This window comes from Lagenorhynchus albirostris, chromosome 12, assembly GCF_949774975.1.
Source record: "Lagenorhynchus albirostris chromosome 12, mLagAlb1.1, whole genome shotgun sequence".
NCBI lineage: Eukaryota > Metazoa > Chordata > Mammalia > Artiodactyla > Delphinidae > Lagenorhynchus > Lagenorhynchus albirostris.
The window spans coordinates 29,247,248-29,268,928 of NC_083106.1; the positions used below are offsets into that span (position 1 = coordinate 29,247,248).

The window sequence follows — 21,681 nt, forward strand, 5'->3', positions numbered from 1 at the left end:
CCTTATTTTTACCTCTTGCACACACTTTCACTTTTAAAGTTATTTGTTCATGCTTCCGTGTATACTCTAAATGTCTACTAAATACTGTGTGTCTAATAACGAACAATCCCATATGGAAAGTGTATCATTTAAGAAAGGCTCGTCCCACAACCCGGCAGACTAGAAAGGCAAGGTCTATATCCAAGGAAGCCATAGGGGATTTGTCGTTATTAGTTCAGAGGTGAGGTGACAAGAGCCTGAACTTCCATAGTGGCAGTGGGAAGGGGCAGGATAGAGAGATTCAAAACAAAACAGAGGAAAATTAAATACAATTTGATGACCAACGGGATTTGGGAAAGGAAAGAGAGAAATAAGTGAAGGATTATTCTGAAGTTCTGAGGCAGGACAACTGAGAGAATTATCACTGGAAAGAAAAGATCCTGGGGGATGGAAAGTAATCATTCTATACAAAGGGAGTTTGAGATGGCTGAGAAAAATCCCTAATAAAATTACGTTAGGACTTTGTGGTTACAAGAGAAGTTCCAGGAGAGACTGCAAGCTGGATTTTTGTATTTGGAAGTTATTCATTCACTTAACGGGTATGTACTGAGGACCTGCTTTGTGCCAGGCCCTGTGCTATATCCTAATGTTACAATGGGGAACAAAAGAAAGCAGAGATGATCCCTCACTCTGTGGAGCTTATAGTGTAGTGCATGAGTCAGGCATTAATTAAACGAGGCAACTGTGAAGGAGAAGGCCGTGAGGCCCTGATGACGGTGGGACCAGAAGCAGCAAAGGCTACTCTGAGGAAGATGTACTGAGCAGAGATCTGAAGGATGAGTTGAAATTCAGCAGGTGAGCAAAGCTGGGAGGGGGAGGGTAGTGCAAGAGGGGAAGGAGCAGTCCAGCTTCTGTGGAGGGAGGAGCATGACATCTGTAAATCTTCTTACAGGGGAAGGCTGATTGACACTGAGGCTAGAGTAATAGGAAGTGGCCAGAGCATTCTAGACATGGTGGGCTACGTCAAGAGTTGTGAACAGAGATTATATGTGAAAAAAAAAAAAATGAAATGGAAGGAAAGCTAAAAATGATCAAGAATAAAATCTCAGGATCTGAAGATAGTCAATGATGTATTACTAAGTCAAAGAAATGGTTAAATAATTCCATGGACTATACAGTTAGGTTGTGTTACTGAAAGAATCTAAGTTTATTGGAACTACATCTTGACATTTTCAGGTTTGAGGAAATGCAACCTGGTATTAATAATTTTTGATGCTTCTTGGAGACAGAATTTTGGGCTAAATGGACCTCTAATTTGACACAGTGAAATACAATGTGTGTTTTCACCAAGGGGCCCTCAGCTTTCACTGCTATGAAAACAATATAGCATTTAATTTTTTGACAGGCAATTATATACAGATAAACATTTCAGGCTTCTGGAATTATTGCAATAATTATTTTGCTAGAAAATAATCATGTATAACTTAATACTTTAAATATAACACTGTCATATCATAACTATTTACATAAGATGAATTAGTTGCATTTTTAAGCTTTTACACATAAACATTGAATAGATAAACTTCCTGAGGCTCACTTAAATATTATGATATTAAACTGAGATTAATTCCAATGCTTCCTTAAAAGCTGCAGATTTGTTCTGTCTTTCTCTTGATGGTTGTAGTTAGTATAGACTAGGGCACCCTCATCATTACCCACAGAATCTTTTTTATTCTCCATGTGCAAAAACTATCATCTTAGCTCATATGTACCATAAGTACTTCCTATATATATACTTTCATATTCTCCTTTAGATCTCTTTACTGTAATCTTCTGGCAAGAGTGTAGCCACAATGAGACAGAGCAATAATAGGAAAAGAACTGGTATAATTCCCAGAAGTCACTTCATAGCTCAATTTCACCAAGATTTTTATTTCCATTTACTCCTTAATTAACAGAACAAGTATATAACAAAACTGGCTGATTTGAGTTTTATCTCCTTTCTAAGTTCTTGATCTCTTCTTGGTGAAAATGCTCTACTAGTTAGTGGCCCAAAAAGGGAAAAATAAAGAGAAACAGAAGTTTACCAGAGAAATCATTCAGGTATTATGGGGACTATTTTAACATAGAGGTACTCTAAGATATTTGCCAAGAATGCAATTAAAGAATTAGATAAATTATTTCCTCACCTCATAAATGAAAAGTAGAAGAGTTAAAAAAAAAAAAAGGGAGACTCATAGAAACTTCTAATTTCACTCCAGGAGATATCTATTATTTTAAATTTAAAAAAAACCCATGTATTTTCAGGGATGGCACATGTTAGACACAAATCTACACAAATAAAGTCACCATGAATATAGAAAAAAATCAACATAAAAATGATAATTCAGATTTTGTTTTAAGATGGTCTGTCTAGTAATAGACTTAATTTTAGGGAAAGGTAAAGCATGAGAAATATAAATTTTAGTTTTCTCATGTACCCATTTGAAGGTTAACGTAGGTTTTAGGAACAAAGGCCAACAACACTACATTCTCAACATGGTTACGACACAGAGGAAAGTAAAACAACAAAAAAAGTACATTTAAGGAATGTCAGTTTTTCCATGAAGCACATTCTATCGCTTTCCATATGACATCAAGTTCAATACAGTCTTATGAAACTGAGAGAATACTGTCCCTAACGTCTGACTTTCAGTATATACACATAATATTATTTCTAAGAAGACATTTTACCTTCCTTATATTGTATGGGTTTGTAAATTCTCTTTTTTCTAATCTACCAGTCACATCTGCGGGCCAAGCATCTCTTTCCAAAAGAGGAATTAAGGCCAAGCAAGACAAAGAATTTGCTGATACACATATGTCACTCCAAAAATTTCCCTGGCAAAGTTTCCACGCCCAATTTAATTACTTCCCTACTGTAAAAACACTTTCCATCTGCATTTATTCTAATCTTTTCAAATCCAAAACCAACATACTATAAAGCTAGCTAAATAAATGAATGATATTAGCTTTAGGTTCCAAGTGAGGGAGCATTTTATAAGGCAGTGGGTCTCCAGCTCCCATGCATTTTATGCTGATACCTTATTTCATTTTGAGCTCAGTTCTTTACTATAGATTTGTTTAGAATAGAATTACCTAGCCCCAGGCCTTAACTCTCTTTCTCTCTCTCCCCGCCCCCCCTACACACATATAAACACACACAGAGGGGAGGGAAGGAGGGAGGCATGGGGGAGAGAGAGAGAATATATGAATATTTGTGGTTCTTAATGAGCAAAAAAGAATGTACCCATACATGTATATGCTAAAGGAATGCTGTCCATTATCTATAATAAAGGCATCTTCATGTTTTTTCTGATTGTTTATAAAAACTAAACCTCAGTACATGCATATAATAATTATTAATTTTGGCATCCCTTGATTCGTTGACTATTCAGTAAGTTATTGTATCCTTTTTGTGCAAGATGTTCTATTGCGTATCTTTATTCTTTTCTTGGTGTTCCATCACTGCACTGACTTAATGCCATTTTGCCACTCCCAGACCTAATATCTGTGAATAAATAGAGAATCCAAGAATATCCACCTCTTTTTGTTATTGACACTATGAGGGTGTGGAGGTTGTCATTTGCACCATAAGTTAGGAGGAGGGACCAGACACTATTAAAATGTCTGGGCAACACTGAATCAATAAATGATTCTAAGTTTTCTTGAAGGCCTTTCCATCTCCGGTTTTTATAAACAAGGGTGCTTTATGTGTTTGTTTGTTTGTTTGTTTTTTTGTGGTACGCAGGCCTCTCACTGTTGTGGCCTCTCCCGCTGCAGAGCACAGGCTCCGGACGCACAGGCTCAGCGGCCATGGCTCACGGGCCCAGCCGCTCCATGGCACGTGGGATCTTCCCAGACCGGGGCACAAACCCGTGTCCCCTGCATCGGCAGGCGGACTCTCAACCACTGCGCCACCAGGGAAGCCCCTGTGTGTTTGTTTTTTATATCACAAAGCTTTAGAATCCTTAGAAATTGATTTGCCTAATTTTACCCATATATTGCAGATTAGGAAACTTTTAGAAGCAGCTAATCCATGGCAACCAACTAGTAGTTTCCAAGAGGTCAAGACACTTTTCAATTAGTTTCTATTATATAATAATAATAATATATAACAAAATATATTTAAAACAATCTTTTAAAAACAACTGTTATTGATCTTAAAAATAAAATGGCACTTTTAAGGCCATATGGGTTGGGATTTGCTAGATAAATGAGAATGATCTAATTCCAGGTTTAAATACATTGAGATCTGAATTCTCTCTTTCTTTTCTAACTTACTGATATAAATTGAAAACACTGAATCACTTTGGTGCATTTCTGCTTGTTTAAAATTTGTTCAAGCACTAACACTATCTGTCCAAAAATCCCGAGCGGCCTAAAGAGTAAAACATTTTGATATACAATATTAATAAAAAGAATATAATTATATGTTCTGTTTTCCCTACTAAACCTCAAGACCAGCTACTTGCAAAGATTATCTAATTAGTTAAACTGTAAGTCATAGGTGGGTTTCTCACAGAGGTCAGCAAAATGGTCAGGAAGGAAATGCCCACAAGGACTAGAGCTTGAGTCTGCCCTCTCCATGCATCCTGGAATTCCTTTGCTTTGTCGGAAAAATTTAATGGTTCATCCATTGCCTAAAGCTCCAATAAGTTAAAAGTATTTGGTTCTATTTTGATGTCTAATTGTAAAAGACAAAGATCATATGTCAAAAACCCTATATCATATTATATACTTTTGATGATCCAAAAAAAAGACCACACGCAATCATTTCACTATAATATATCTAGGAATTAATTATAAGAATATCATATTACATAAAACAAAGGAAGATTTACTCAAACTGTGAATGGACTGTATATAATATATACTTGCTTTCCAAAAGGAAAATATGGTGGTCATTAACATTTTACCTAGCTCTGTATTGTTTTACTATACCAAGAGAATCACTACATACATCATAAGCTGGAGTAAGTAGGACAAAATAAACTAACACCCATCTCACCGTTAAACAAATTTCTTAATGCAAGAAGTTAACTTATATCATTTATATCATATGAAGGATATGCGTTTACTATTGTTATGATATTTAAAATACTTTTACTTACCCATTTAAAATTTTGAAATAAAAACAATGAAAACGTATAGACCTAAAAATGTCTGTTAGGCATCTGGTCCAACCACAAACAACTAAATGGGGCTAACTCCTGTATGTAGTGGCCTGACCACTTTAATTCATCATTTCTTCAAGCTCTATATGACCATAAAGAGAATGCCAAGTTAATTTTTATCTTTTCTCTTTGATGGCATTCTCAAAATCTAGCAATGTTTGATTGAAAAAAAAGTAGATTTTTGGTAAACACAGATTTAACAGGCATTCAGTTTCTGGCAAAATTTCAAATATGAATACGTTATAAGAAGAGATTAGAAAGAAAAATGAGGGTGAACTTAAAATAATGAATGCTTTCAAGTGTTCCTAGAGATGTTCCCACTATTGTTCTTTAAAGTTGACTTCAATCAGTGCCCTTTTTATTAATATTATGATTAATGGCATCCTAGCCAGTCTAATGTGTAATTTCCATACAGATAAGTTCTTAAACTCAGTGTTTTAAAACACAGTTGTATCTGGAGTCTAATGTCTTATTAGTTCTCAAAAATTGCAATTTTTCTTAGTGAAGTCTTGGCCTCTATTTTACTGTACCTGGAATTCTGGGGTTCTGGAACATCTGATTCTATGCACGTTTTCTTTACCTGTAAGAAAAGAGTACTAGTTAGTCTCATATGAAAATACAACTTCCTCATTCAGGTTCACACACTTGTTAAACTTAAAGTGGCTATAGCTCTGCTCACCAAGATCTCTATAAGATACTCCCCACATTTTACAGCGGTAGCATGCAGTATTAAATAGTGTATTTCACTATTATCCTATGAACAGCTGTCAAAGGCACTTCCCTAGACTCCATGAGTATGTAAAATGTTCATCTAAAATAGCTTGGGACTAGCTTAACTAGGAACAAAGAAACCAAAGAACCAGGTTTCCCACTTAGGAACTGGAAAGTCATACTGCTCTCAATTCACTAAGAAATGTTTTTCCAGTTGATACTGCTTCTGTCTCCTACTAAAGCGCACAATAATAAACAAGAGCTTCTGGGGGCAAAGCACAGTGTTAGCTAAAACATTCATATATTAATTTTCATTTTCTCAATCCAGTGGCTGTATGTTTTATATACTTCTCAGCATATCAATTAAGTTTCGGCATTGCTCACAGGCATCTCATATATATTTAGAGTATACTTTGCAGACTGTATTTCAACTTTGTGGTTTTTAACCCACAAAAGGTAAAGAATGAAAATAACTTTTACTTTAGGACACACTATCCATTTCTGGACAAAAGTGTGTGATACATCCTCTAAAATAAGGTAAAGCACACATCCATTGCCTTTCACAATTTAACTTCAAGCACAGATAACTATGTCTGATTATTATGGTCTTAATGGTACATTATATGCAAAGTAAATCCGTTTCAAAAATTCCTTAGTTAATATGTATCATAAACAGTATACATTAACAAGTCCATTGTCATACACTCTGAGTGTTTACATTGCCATGGTCTATTTACGCAACCTACAGAATCCAAGGCACTTTAACTTCTAATATGTAGCTTGGAAGTGAAAATAAGTCTCCTGAATTTACACCATGAGTATACTACATAAGTGTGAACTGTGATACAAACGGCATCACGTAAGAGTAAGTTTTAAATGTTAAAGATACAGCATTGTCTTTCCAGCTCACAAAGTAACTCTTTCCTCTTCTGACTTAAAAATACAAATACAAAAAAAAAGATCCTTACACTTTCAAAAAGCCATGTTTTTGCTTTCAGTTTTAAGCCTAGACGTTTTATAATTGGGGAAATCAAGTATTTGGCTTGATTAACTATACTCTTTTTTGCATCCCGTGTATACATTCATACAGTATGAAAATAAAACTGGTTAGCAAAGAAATTATTATCTCTGTCCTATTACGTAACGTATTCTATGCTCTTAATATGAAACTTAGCACCAAGAGATGGAAGGGTGAAGAAATATTTTTGAGTAATTAGTTTAAAAAAAAAGGGAAAAAGGAAAACTTTTCTTAAAATGTAAGCATAAAATTCACTATGAAACCCACAAAAGTCCCTTAAAAACTCCAAGAAAAATAAGAACTAAAAGGGAAGGACACGATAATAAAACCCTTCTTTCCCACTGGTTCTTCCCTATGATTCATCACCAGAAACTATATGAACTGCCCAATGAATACGTAGAAATCACTTCAAAGTGAATGTCACTTTCTGAAAGACTATGATAGCTTGACTTTGGGACTGACTAAAGGAGCTCCAGATCACACAAGCAAACTAGACAGATACTTCCAAGCAAAAGTCAGAATGAGACAAGCTTCCTATGGTTTAAAAAACAAAGGTTTTAAAAAATCTTTAATACCAATGGCTTTACATAACATCTTTCTCCAAATAACTAACCAGAAAGTTCTTATTATTTTAATTTATTCTTAAAGTAGTAATTGTAATGCCAGAGAACACATCTATTGATGACTTACTATCTAGTTTGCACAGTCCCAGATTCATAGCTTATGCTTAATAAGAATATGATGAAAGATTGAAGTAGATATAGATATTCTTTTAGATATTGTTAGAACTTTGCATTCTTCAAAGTAATTCTTTTTAGGGGTTTTATTCATTTGTTCATGGTCGAATGAGGGAACAATAATATTTAGGATACCATGACTACTATAGGAGAGGTCTATGCAGTGAGGTCGATGTTCAGAGGACAATCTACTTGTTCAGAGGCAAGTGACTTCTGAACTAAGTCTTAAAGGACATAGGCTTCAAAGACGAAATCTGGAAAAAGTAGGTACTTCATGGGGTTTGTCAGAGGAACCATATGATGAAGACCTTATAAATGGTAAAGAATTTGGAATTTAATCTTTGGACAATGAAGACCAATGAAGGATTTTAAGAAACAGACTGGGTAGAGATGGTGCAGGAGGTAGTGTGGAAGGGGACAGGCTGAGGACTGAGAGACAGATAAGAGCCTAATGCAGCAAGAGAGAAAGTATACATTCCATGAAAGCAGACATGGCATTGATCTTGTATATCACTAATCCCTAGCCTTGAATAGATGCTCCTTGCTATGGTATGAATGTTTGTACCCCTTCAGAATTCATATGTATAATCCTCACCCCCCAGAATTAGGGAGTGGGGCCTTTGGGAGGTGCTTAGATCATGAAAATGAAGGCTCTACAAATGGGATTAATGCTCTTACAAATGAGACCCCACAGAGCTCCCTAGCCCTTCTACCATGTGAGCACACAGTGAGAGAAAGTCACTGGCTCTAAACCAGGAGGTGGGCTGTCACCACATACAACCGTGCTGGAGCCTCCATCTGGCATTTCCCAGCCTCCAGAATGGTGAGAAATAAATGTCTGTTGTTTATAAACTACCTGCAGTATTTTGTTATGGCAGCCCAAATGGATTAAGAGAGTCCCCAAATACGAGTTCACTAAGTGAATCATTCAATCCATCAGTGAGAGATGGTGAAGGCCTGAATTAAGATAGGAGCCATGGGGAGAGTTGAGAGGATGTTTTTGATAGATACTTCTAAGACAGACTTGACAGAATACTGTTATTGATTGAAACAAAGTATAAAGTAGAATGTGATCTGACCTTTTAATCTGTCCTTGAAAAAACTTTGGTAATACCAAAGATCAAAAAAAAAAAAGTTAACTTATGCCTTCTTTAAAATACTTCAAAACCCCATCTTTCCTCTGAATTGATGGAAAAAAGTTAGATGATCATTAAGAAACTTGTTTTGCAAGTCCTGATTACGCAGAGACGTTAATCACGAGTCATGCAAGCTCCAATCACCATGTTCTATTCTGACTTCCAAAAAGAAGAACAGGTAAGAATTAACCTACCTGATGAAAAGACAACCTACAGAATGGGAGAAAATATTTGCAAATGATGCGAGAGACAAGGGCTTAATCTCCAAAATATACAAACAGCTCATACAACTCAACAACAAAAAAACAAACAACCCAATCGAAAAATGGGCAGAAGACCTAAATAGACATTTCTCCAAAGAAGACATACAGATGGCCAATAGGCACCTGAAAAGATGCTCAACATCACTAATTATTAGAGAAATGCAAATCAAAGCTACAATGAGGTACTACCTTACACCAGTCTGAATGGCCATCATTAAAAAAGTCTACAAATAACAAATGCTGGAGAGGGTGTGGAGAAAAGGGAACCCTTTTACACGGTTGGTGGGAATGTAAGTTGGTACAGCCACTATGGAAAACAGTATGGAGGTTCCACAGAAAACTAAAAATAGAATTACCATATGATCCAGCAATCCCACTCCTGGGAATATACCCAGATGAAACTATAATTCAGAAAGATACATGCACCCCTATGTTCATAGTAACACTGTTTCACAATAGCCAAAACATGGAAACAACTTATCCCACTGACAGATGAATGGATAAGGAAGATGTAGTGTGTGTGTACACACACACACACACACACACACACACACACGCACATGCACACACACACAATGGAATACTACTCAGTCATAAAACAGAAGGAAATAATGCTGCCATTGCAGCAACATAGATGCAACTAGAGATTATCATACTTAGTGAAGTAAGTCAGAAAGAAAGACAAATACCATATGATATCACTTATATCATAAAATATGGCACAAATGAACCTATGTACAAAACAGAAACAAACTCATAGATATAGAGAACAGACATGTGGTTGCCAAGGGGGTGGGGGGAGGGAATGGGATGGAGTGGGAGTTTGGGGTTGGTAGATGCAAACTATTACATTTAGAATGGATAACCAACAAGGTCCTACTGTATAGCACAGGAAATATATTCAATACCCTGTGATAAACCATAATGGACGAGAATATAAAAATATGTGTATGTGTATAACTGAATCACTTTGCTGTACGGCAGAGATCGGCACACCATTGTAAATCAACTCTACTACAATAAAAAATAATAAATAAAAATTTTAAATAAAGAAACTTGTATGTTCACAGTGTCTTGATCACAGAATTAGAAGCCAAATGGACAGTTTTACCTAAATTTAAACACACTGTCCCATTTGAGAGATCAATACTTCATTAAACAGTGACTGCTGAATTATACACACTATTAAAGGAACACTATTCTTACAAAATACGTAGAATTTTGTCTTTAATGACCACTAATTTAGTTTTGAATTTGTTTTGAATAAAGCTGAAACAAGCAGGCCAAGAAACGAGGCAGAATTTCATGCCCATAACTTAAATCCAAATCTTAGTTTTCATAAGACACACAAGGAAATGAGCCAAAAAGATGCCAAGAGAAAAAAGATAAATAATGTTAAATGCATTTAATTGGCGGCAAAAATATGAATTTTAACCCTTAATGTTATAAAAGTACATGAAAAAAATCAAAGCAAGGTGAAAAAGAATTAAGAGTTTATTTCAAGAAAATAACTATTAGTATGTAATGAAGATACAAACATCAAACACTGAATTTTTTTTGTTTGTTTGCTTTTTTTTTTTTGTGGTACGTGGGCCTCTCACTGTTGTGGCCTCTCCCGTTGTGGAGCACAGGCTCCGGACGTGCAGGCCCAGAGGCCATGGCTCACGGGCCTAGCCGCTCCGCAGCATGTGGGATCTTCCCAGACCGGGGCACGAACCCACGTCCCCTGCATCGGCAGGCGGACCCTCAACCACTGCGCCACCAGGGAAGCGCGATACTACTTTTTATCCCAATTCACAGATGATGATGCTGAGAACTAAAAAGATTAATCTGCAAGCAATTATGTAGTAAATTTTAAATCCTGATCTCTGAGGGCATTTTAACGAGTAAATGTTAAAAAACTAAAATTCATAAACATATAAACTAATCTTTTTAAAATGAAGATCAAAACACCTTAATATTTAAAAGTTCAATTTTTAATATATCATAATAATGATAATTGCTGCCATTTATTAAGTATTCTTTTCCACTCATTGTACTGGACTATATATATGTAATATCACTTAATCTATGAAAACAGGAGTGATGGATGAAATCCTCCTTCTACAAATGAGAAAACCAAGGCTCAGAGAGGTTAAACAACTTGGCAATGTCACACAGCTAGCACTAACAGGGACAGAATTAGAACCGAATGCTCCACAGCAAGCCTTTCTCTCTGATGCTAGATTTGCCAGTTGCTTTTATCAGGTTGTTTTAAAATTAAGAGTTGAAACTAACATTCTGTGGAACAATTTTTGACACTACTAAGTTACTTCTTGCAATATATTAACCATCTAATAAATCTTTTAAATTAGACTACTGAAGTAACCTTTTTTTTAACCAAGCACTAGTAACATGTACCAACACCCTAACAAGTGCAAAGATGGTCTAACGCATAAAACAGCGTCCGTTTTGTTGTCTTTGCTGTTGTACGTCTGAGGTATCAGGATCCACTCATTCAACAAGGCTTTACTGAATGCCTTGGGGTATATGAGGCACCCTTCTAGGCACGGCGATGAACTAGACCTGAACAGTCCAGCAAAGTAGCCACTAGACACACCGTGACTATGTAGAACTTGAAATGTGGTTAAGTGTAAACTGAGATGTGCTGGAAATGTAAAAGGCACATGGGATTTCAAAGACTTAGTATGCAAAAAAGGGAAAATATCTCAATATTTTTTATACTCATAAATAAAATGATATTTAGGTGTACTGGGTTATAATCCCTTCTTTTTACTTTTCTAACAAAGCTAAAATCACAAGTGGTTTGGACTATATTTCTGTTGAACAGCGCTGACTTAGACAAACAAAAACCTGCCTGCATGGATCATGCATTTTAGTGGAGGAGATATAAAATAAAAATGTGACCAGATAAGCAACGAATATAAAGTCAGCAGCAACGATTGCCAAGAGAAAATGAAGCAGAATAAGGGGTTAGAAAAGACTGGTCAACAATATTACATTAGCTAGCCACTTATAAAAAACTGATGTTCTTATTTCACAAAACCATTCACTCTTCAAATTTTTTAGGCTGTTATGTACATGAGTAATATAAATTGTACTTTTTAAACAATTACAAAGAATGTGGGATCTGGTATTGAGAATAATGAATATTTCCAATGTCGGGAAAATATATGTATAAAATATAATCTCTAGAATGTCTTGCATTATGACAATTATATTCAAGTATAAAAATCAACTTAAAATTTTTCACATTTTATAACACTAGGTACTTTGAGAGGCTTACAATCTTTTGAGGGAAAACAGAATTAACTTGTAAAAAAAATTGCAAAGAAAAACCAGTTTCTTTTATCCCATCCACCTTCTTCTAAAAATGCTGTAACCAATTATCCCAATTATTTTGTAATCTTGCTGTTTATAAATCCTGAAACATTATCAATAATAAAAAAATGTAGGGGGCTTCCCTGGTGGTGCAGTGGTTGAGAGTCTGCCTGCCGATGCAGGGGACACGGGTTCGTGTCCCAGTCCGGGAAGATCCCACATGCCACGGAGCGGCTAGGCCCGTGAGCCATGGCCGCTGAGCCTGCGCGTCCGGAGCCTGTGCTCCGCAACGGGAGAGGCCACAACAGTGAGAGGCCCGTACTACAAAATAAATAAATAAATAAATAAATAAATAAATAAATAAATAAATAAATAAATAAATAAATGTAGGACTTCCTTGATGGCGCAGTGGTTAAGAGTCCGCCTGCCAATGCAGGGGACACGGGTTCAAGCCCTGGTCCAGGAAGATCCCACATGCTGCAGAACAACTAAGCCCGTTCGCCAAAACTACTGAGCCTGTGCTCTAGAGGGTGTGAGCCACAACTACTGAGCCCACGTGCCACAACTACTGAAGCCCGCCGCCTAGAGCCTGTGCTGTGCAACAAGAGAAGCCACCGCAATGAGAAGCCTGCGCACTGCAACGAAGAGTAGCCCCTGCTCGCCGCAATGAGAGAAAAGCCCGCATGCAGCAACGAAGACCCAAATCAGCCAAAAAAAATAAATAAAAAACGTAAAGGATGGAATAATGGAAGAAGACATTTTAAAAAGACCTCTTTTGTAATTTTATTTTGTTTTGAAGTGAACTTTAACGATTAGGCCTTAGAGCATACTATACAGTGATAATGAAAGATCAATTCTGAAACTATAAATCCAAGATAAAAACTTTATAAATGAAAATTTGCTGATGTAATGAATAACTTATACATATTTTTGTGGGTGGTATGTACGACAATTTTTATTTCTTCACTGAACTCTGTAGAGAATCTAATAAAAAATAGATTTGAATGCATTACTGTTTAAGGAAAACAATGGATAAAATATAGATATAAAAATAAAATTCTTTCCTCCAATACAAATTATATTGTAGGTTATTGCATGCAATACTCTTTGGAATATAGAAAGTGATACAAAATTAATGTTAACAATAATTGTCAGCTCTGATTGTATTTCAAGTGTGAATACTACAAAATGTACATGACTCAGTAAATAATATTTATACAAATACTGTAGTGTATCAATGCCTAGAGTCTTGTATTAGTACACACTTTATAAAATGTATTTTATGACTGGGTTAGATAAATTATTATAAATAATTGCTGATAAAGCAGAATGGGTACCTAACTTTAGTTACCATTAGGTTCTAATTTAGTAAAAAAAATGAGAGGTATAAATTGTTATGTGCCATTTTTTTCATATTTTCTAATACTTAGAATTTGGTCATATTTGAATTTTAAATTATGTAATGGAACTTAAAATTTTTTCTTGTAATTATTCCAGCTTTATTCTAGAAATGTAAATTATCCTCTCAATTCCTACATCTCCATTAGATGACCTTTTTAACACATTTAATTTTTTCAATTAGTTGAACCAAGCTCAGAGTTTGATGTGCTTCCCCCTGAACATCCTGTTCTCTAATTAACAGCATTAGCTAAATATGAATTAAACGATGTCCCTTTCTATTTTACTTCAGGATGCACACAGTAACATAACTAAGAAAATATAAAAGTAGGTATATGAATTAATTTTAAAATTGAGTCAAAATAATAACACTTGGCATACTCAAGTAAACATATATTTTTTGCAATAGAGGCTTTTGCCGAAAATTATTCTAGTGTTTATTTACTTAGAGTAGTGAAAGAAAATATATGTTCCTTTTCTAAATATAATATTTGCAAGTTAATACCACTTTGGAACTTACCACAGGAGGTACACTTTAATGTGATAACTACGATTATTTGTTCAGCCAAGTAAATATAATTTGTGTTGAGGAGATCAGCATAGAATTGCTATTCTGCTGTTCTCCCATACAAATTTACACTATCTAAACTGGCTTCTACGAAAACGTCTCCACATTTCTCAGCAAGACTTATTTTACATTTTTTAGGTATGTTACAATTCAGTTCTTGACTTCTAAAAACTCAGTGCATGAAAAAAGAATCTTTGGAAAACAAAGGTTGTCACACAGAGTTTTAAAAAAGACACCTCTGTTTTAATATGCTCATACAAATTGAGAGTTTTTTCAAAAAAATAAAATACCATTTTGCCAAATGGTGGACAAAAAATTAAAGTTTTGGAGACAGACTTTGTGAAAATCTAATTACTAACTAATCTAATAGAACTATTGTTATAATGTGTCATTCTTCCTTAGAAACAAAAATCTTGCGGCTCTATAATTCACACATTTCTGAAATTCTTTTCATGGAGTTAGGGAAGTTTCTTTACTCCTCCCTTTTCTTATTATATCCCTCTTCGATGTTTTTATCATTGCTTACTCAAGCTTCTCCCTGCAATACTAAGTATAGGTTTCCAAAAGCCCAAGGTACCACTTACTTATTATAAAAGTGTGCGAGAACTCTACTGCATCTACTTCGGTCCAAAGGAAAATTGCCATAACCCTTCTTTAAATGCTATTCATAGACAAAGTATAAAGATACAATTGAATATTCTGTTATTAACTGCAACTGTAAACAAAAAACAACACATAAGACGCTCATAATAGTGGGATTAGAGGTTTAATAAAAACAAAGCCACCACCAAAAACCTGAAGTGGAAATTATTTTACCCCTCTAGTATTGGACTGTCATGGCAAGATCTTACTTGATTTCTGGCCTTTAATGCAGGAGCCTTCCAGGACCCAGGTTTGGGGGAGGGAGGTTATATAAAATTACACACTGGGGAGGAATTATGTTTTAAAGCTAAAAAATCCTATAGGCTATAACTCTTCATCAACTACAACTGTCACAATAGGGTTCAAATTATTTGAGAGTTCATTGCAAGGTTGAAAATATTTAAAAAGCAACTTAGTAACAATGACTGAGGGAGACAAAGCATAATTGTTCAGGTACAGTATATATGTATTAAATCAAATGTCAAGCCACATGAGCTTTTAAAATTCTGGAGTACATTTTCTCCTTAGTTATGCCATAGTCTTTTGTCACCTGCCATAAACTCCATATATACTGTATAAAACATTCAAGAAAATTTCAAACTCTTTCTAACAGTATGTTTTTTCATTACTACCCACCAGGGACTATATCAAAAGTAATACAGTACTTAAAATGCCACAAAAGTAACCATAAGATGCCTTAACATATCATGTTACAGTTCAAATGAAAGTTGGTCCCCTCCTAAGCCTGGAAACAAGACAAGATTGCCATGATACTTGGCATAAATATGACAGATAAGTGTTAAACTGATTTTTTTTCCTCACAAATGTGCACTATAAACTATAAGAGATAGCTACCTATGTATGTATAGGTTCTTTATACTTTTGAACATGTATCTTTGCAATTCTGGGTGTCACAAGATAGATAATGTTAAAACAACAAAAAGGAAAATGGAATGTGCAATTCTAAACTAAGAACTAAATACTTAATGAGCATAATGTTGATTTGGTAGAATCCATTGCAGTTAAATTCAAATCGCTGACTCTACTGTACACGTTCTCACTGACCAGGAAAGAATAAATCCACCAGTATTCAATATGAATAGCTTTAGATTTCCCTCCATTCAAGTGAAGATATATGAATTCACACAAACAACGCTTTAAAAATAATCTTAAGAATTGATCCTATTCCCCTAAATAGAGAAATCTTGCTAATGTTTCTGACAACGTTTTTTATATGTTTGTTTTCTTTTTCCTTTTTAAGATATTGGAATGTTTTGGCCACAAGGTTAAGAAAAACTTCTCCATTTATCATGACCTGCCAAGCACAACTGGCCCCTAGACTACACAGCCCTCTACCACTTAACTAATTCAGCTCATCTTAATCATGAAACTTCAAAAGAATTTGGCCACAGGCGTAGACTAGCTATCATTTGTTTTAAAGTACAGATATCAGTCATTGTGTAACATATTCTAGTGCACCTGATATCATTTGTGCACTAGGTACAATTGATAACTAACCTTTTCAATTTGAACAGTAATCAATATAGAGATAATCTGGTTTATTAATACATAATTGTTGAATTTTAGTAAAAGTTTCTGTTAAAATCTCTCTTAGGTTTGAATATATATATGTAAACTTTAAAAAATATTTTCAACGAATATTTGAAAACTCTCCTAATGTGCCCAAAGGTATCACAATAACTAGTAAGAAAAACTGAGAAAGTCTTTAACTTTAAAAACAAATTGACAGGTAGAATGTAAACAATAAAATGTTAAAGACAATTTTAAATTGAACAACATATACCTGTAGATTGATCTGAATATGAATTTACATAGGATATAAATATGTCTGGCACAGCGTGTTGATAAAAGAAGTATAAATGGACAGCTATATTTTCAAATTTTGTAAATTTTAAATTTTTGATCTTCCATTAAAATAGCAACTTCTAAAGAGAAAATCCTGAGGTTCTGGCATCATGTTCTTTATTTTTAAAATTAAACTATACCCAATAAGCAAAAATGTATTTGTAGCATACTGCATTTTAACTTGATTTTTAAAAGACATTCTAGCAACATTTTGAGTTTCAAAATCTATTCTAAAGTAGTTTTATATGAAGTCCATCTTGCATAACCATTGTTGTAAGAAGCTTATAAATCACCTTTCCTCAGGTTTTAATCCTAAAATGAAATTCTTCATTAGCAGAGTTAATAAAACACAGACTCTGTGGCATAATTTACACACTAAAAAAACACAAATTATGTTTTGAGTAGATTGAGTAGATTTTCTATCAAATTAAAGTAACATTTTGAATTACCTGTAAGCTAAGGGCAAAAGACAAAATAGTTCCATGTGAAACGTATTTCGCACATACAAATTTGTGGTCAGAAAAAATAGTTCCATTAACTGTGTAACTCCAGGTAAAAACTAAGCAATTTATTGCAAGCCTTTTAAAATGTACAAGTTGATTCTTTAGATGGACGTGAAATTTAGTCAGGTAATTTCAAAATTTCTGTGACCCTAAATACGTGTCTATCATAAAGAATGAAGTACCCTCTGCAGTCTCAATGTAAAATAGATCCCCCCAGTGGTTAAACTCAAGGGTTAAAGAGTAAAGGAACTATAAATTAGGTTTATCTGTCGTGAAGGTCTCATTCTAGGTAAACCTAATAAATAATTGAGATATACTTACAATTTTTTCCTCTTTGACCTCAATTAAAACGGCTTTCTGAGAGCGGGTTCTAAGGACAATTTATCGTGGTTTCCTCACTACACACTTATGAAGTCATCTGGCTTTTGTATTTCTTCAACAGCTGCATTACCTTCGAAATTGGCTTATAGTATTTCCCCAAAGCAAAATGTGAGACTGCCCCTGACACACACAACGACCTTCCTTCTGCGGGTGGCTGAGTTCAAAAAGTCAGATCATACAGTTTCAAAAATTCTAACAACAGTAACTCGTAAAGAACTTGGAGGAGGAAAGAGAGAAATCAAATTAGAGATTTTAAAAATTGGTCTCTCTCTCTCTCTTTTTCTTTCTCTCTCTCTTCCTCTCTCCCTCCCTCTCTCCCTCTCCCTAAGAAGTTATAACAACACATTATATGATTATTAGTATTTGCTTTTGTTGCTATTTTGATAAGTAGTATTTTACTAGTTTAGGAAAGGTTGGGTGAAAGAACAAACCGACAGGCAAAAAGCAAAATAAGGTAGTGCAACATCATTATTCAATTACACAGGATTCCAGAAAACAGTAACCGCAACTAAGGAAAGGAGCAGGAAACTGGATAGCGCTGACTGATGCTCAGTAGACCCTGGTAACCAAACTGGAAAACTTATTGGCTGTGATAATTCATCCTCCTTTTCTTCAAACAGGTTCCCTAAACAATCTAACTCTGGTAGTAAATCAGACACTTAGAAGACATTTTCTCCTCCAGAATTATGCTTTTCTCACAAGAATAATAAAACAGTACCAACAGAGCAAAGCCTTCCTCAGTTGTCTTGAATGAAACAAATCTTTAAGATACTGTAATTATTGTGGCAATTCACCCACAGCTTAGTTCCCTGATGCAGCAAAACACCAATTCACACTCTTTCTTCATTCAAAGATAAAAAGGGATTCAACGATAAAAAAATATGTTTAAGTAATTTAAACCAAAGCATTCCAAAGGCTTCCACGTCAAGGTTTTAAATCAAAGCACGTGCTCAAGTGCACATCCAAATGAAGGTAAAAACCAGCTGGAAGCTTAAGGTATCATTAAGAAGTTAAAATTAAACTTACAATCATAGTTTTGGGAAAAAAAGAAATTTCCATAAATAGAGGGAAATATTTGTTCTCACAAAAAATATAAAATACATCATTGTGATGACTACATTTGAAATCTAATGAAAAACCCAAATTCGGCACAAAATTTCAAAATAAAAGTTATCCAGAAAAAAAAGCCTTTCATTTAAATGGCTGGTATTAATCGTTAAAACACTGCAGCATGCACCTTATTATAAGGGAAAACCCCTCAAAGTCAACTATTAAAACTTTCTAATGAAAGCTAATCTATTAATTATCAATTAATGGATCACCAGCATTTGTCCCAGCATTAACATAAGGTAATTACAGAGGTTCAATTTTATGAAGTAAAGACAAAATGTATTTAAAAGTTTCAGCATGGGCAGACTAGGGATTTTCTCTTAATGACCTATTCACTTAATGACCTACTCACTCAATTTTTATGTACATATTTCTTCTCTCATTCTGTGCTAAAACTGAGAAAAATCCAAATTTATTTTACCTAATATTTTTTCTCTGAGATAGAACTGCTTATACTTAAATGACTTTCTACATAACACAATAATAATTATAATGCCTCCATCAGAAGCTAAATACAACTTACCTCATTCAAAGTCCAAAAACCTGAAACTAATTCCAGTTTTATTTGGAAGGAAGTTTTGTGTGTATGTGTGAAGTTCAACAGCCAATAAATTCCACTCTCCAGTGTAAGGAAGGATGAAACCCGGTTCAAGGATTACAGAACAGTCTGCACGGTTTATAGTCTCGAACCAACATCCAGGTAGCCTTAAAAACACCTTGCTCTGCCGTGAACCTGCAGGCTCTAGAAGCAGTGCAGTTATTTAGGTTAACTAGGAGGAGACCAGGAGAGTAAACACTCTTGGCTCTGACCAATGGCTTTCCACGCCTTTCTGTTTATAGTAAGATGACTTGTCGTCAGAGGTCACCCCCATCAACAGCTCCTGTCTTTCACTGGGATCTAAAGCATTTATCCTGATTCCTAGGCTGTCAACCTGCTATCATGGGGACACCTTCATAACCCATTGGTGTAGCTACTCGAAGAGTTTAAAACCCTGCATTAAATTTTCTAAAAGCAAATTTTACTTGAGTTTCTTTTGAAGTGAAACATTTCTGCAGGAGAAATACCTCATGGCAAGTTAAGAACTGGTACTCATTTAAATAGGGATTAAATGAGGATTGGTATTCATTTAAAGTCCCAACCAACACTTTATGTTTTTTGTTTTTGGTTGAGGCAGAAAGTTTGTAAGATTTCACTTTCATTATTACGCCTCTCCATTAAGCACAAACTTTTCTTCTTCCCCTAGGCATACATATGTGCATGCTGACAAAATGGAAAGATAATTACAGGCATTTGTATTTCATCCATTTTTAATGTATTTTTATTTGAGGTAGAGGAAGGGATGGACACAATTAGACATGCTCACTCAGAGGTTATCATTTTATGTAAAATATTTTCTAAAATAAAGCCTTTTATGTTTTCAAAAGAAGACATATGTTAAGTTCTAATGAAATGAAAAGGAAACAAGAAGAGCTAAATTCAAGAGATAATGGTAATGCAAATAAGTCTATTCTCCGGCATTGAGGTTCCCCTTTTTTCTAAAGGTTTATAAAAAAGAATTGTTTTCTTTTGAGAAAACAATATTATGCAACTTTCCCCATCTAGCTCTTTTAAATATGTCTCACAGATCTCAAAAAAAAAAAAAAAGCTAAGCTCATTTCATAAGTTCCTCCAACAATATTTCAATTTAGCATTTACAGGCATTATGGGAATTACTGCCTCCAATTTGTCTGTGTAATTCTGGGATGGTTTCTTTTTCTTTCATTTTTCTTGGTCTCTACAGTGTGACTCTTTGATACAGTGAGGCAAAGCGTTCAAAATAAAGACCTACAGCCAAGGATTCAATACTTCATTCTGAGTAATTTGTAGCACAAATGTTTCTTGAAGTCATTTTCATTTTCGAGGGCGGAACTAGGTGAAGAGCCATTACCTATTTCAGGTCTGGGCTGCACTACAAGAAACCCCAGTGCCCTTAGGGACTGAAGACGGCGCTATCTCCCCACAGTATTGGCCACGGATGTTGCTGCTGAGAAACTGGATAAGGGTCCATGTCCCACCCACAGCACACGTTAGCCCAGGTTTTGATGCCACTCCAATACTTACTTGACAGAGAGCTGCCTGGGTCTATTAGAGTTAATAAAATGGTTGATTCACTATTTTAGAGACCCCACTTTTGACAGATTCAGTTCTTTGATCTTTGTATGGTTAGGATCACTAAAAGCAACGTCTTCTTTGCAGCTGAATCATCTTAAGTAGTTAGAGCTCCTTGAGTATCGTGGTATACATCAGAGTTGTTGAGTTCAACAGAATATGCTTCTGAACTGGCTACTTTTTAAAGGTATTATAAATTATTCAATATTTTCTAAACTCTTAAGAGCTCAAGAAACATTCTTGGAAGTAAAAATCTATGTCTGTCCCTATTACAACAGAGACTGAACAAACCATACCCAAAACCCTGAGGACAAAATCAGTTCATAAATTAAAGAAAGTTGGCTGTATGGTAATTTTTTTTCCCAGTCTCAGTTGGGGGTTGGGAAGTGGGGGGAGGGCAATGAGCCACGTGTGGTGAAAACTTTGAGATAAGGAAAATATAAACATGAAAATAAATGCCATGGGTGGAATAGGGAGGGTGGGAGGGAGATGCAAGGGGAAGGGGATATGGGGATATATGTATACATACAGCGGATTCACTCTGTTATACAGCAGAAACTAACACAACATTGTAAAGCAATTATACTCCAATAAAGATGTTTAAAAAAAAAGAAAAGAAATGCCATTTGTAGTTTCAACTCTTAAAGAGTACAGATAAATAAAATTTTTCTGAGAAATGTAAT

At 35.0% G+C, this 21,681-nt stretch overlaps 1 protein-coding gene and 1 non-coding gene across 12 annotated transcripts in view; both read right to left on the reverse strand.

Moving 5' to 3' along the window:
* EYA4 (EYA transcriptional coactivator and phosphatase 4) overlaps window positions 1-21,681 on the reverse strand; it is a 299,220-nt gene that overhangs the window by 119,950 nt on the left and 157,589 nt on the right. For all 11 annotated transcript variants that reach the window (XM_060167382.1, XM_060167383.1, XM_060167381.1 and 8 more), the window contains exon 3: window positions 5,726-5,775. In XM_060167382.1, the coding sequence (XP_060023365.1) occupies window positions 5,726-5,775 (50 nt within the window). The remainder of the gene's footprint in view (window positions 1-5,725; window positions 5,776-21,681) is intronic.
* LOC132530964 (U8 small nucleolar RNA) lies at window positions 8,860-8,998 on the reverse strand. Its single transcript, XR_009543969.1, has one exon. It is a non-coding gene; the product is annotated as a U8 small nucleolar RNA (small nucleolar RNA).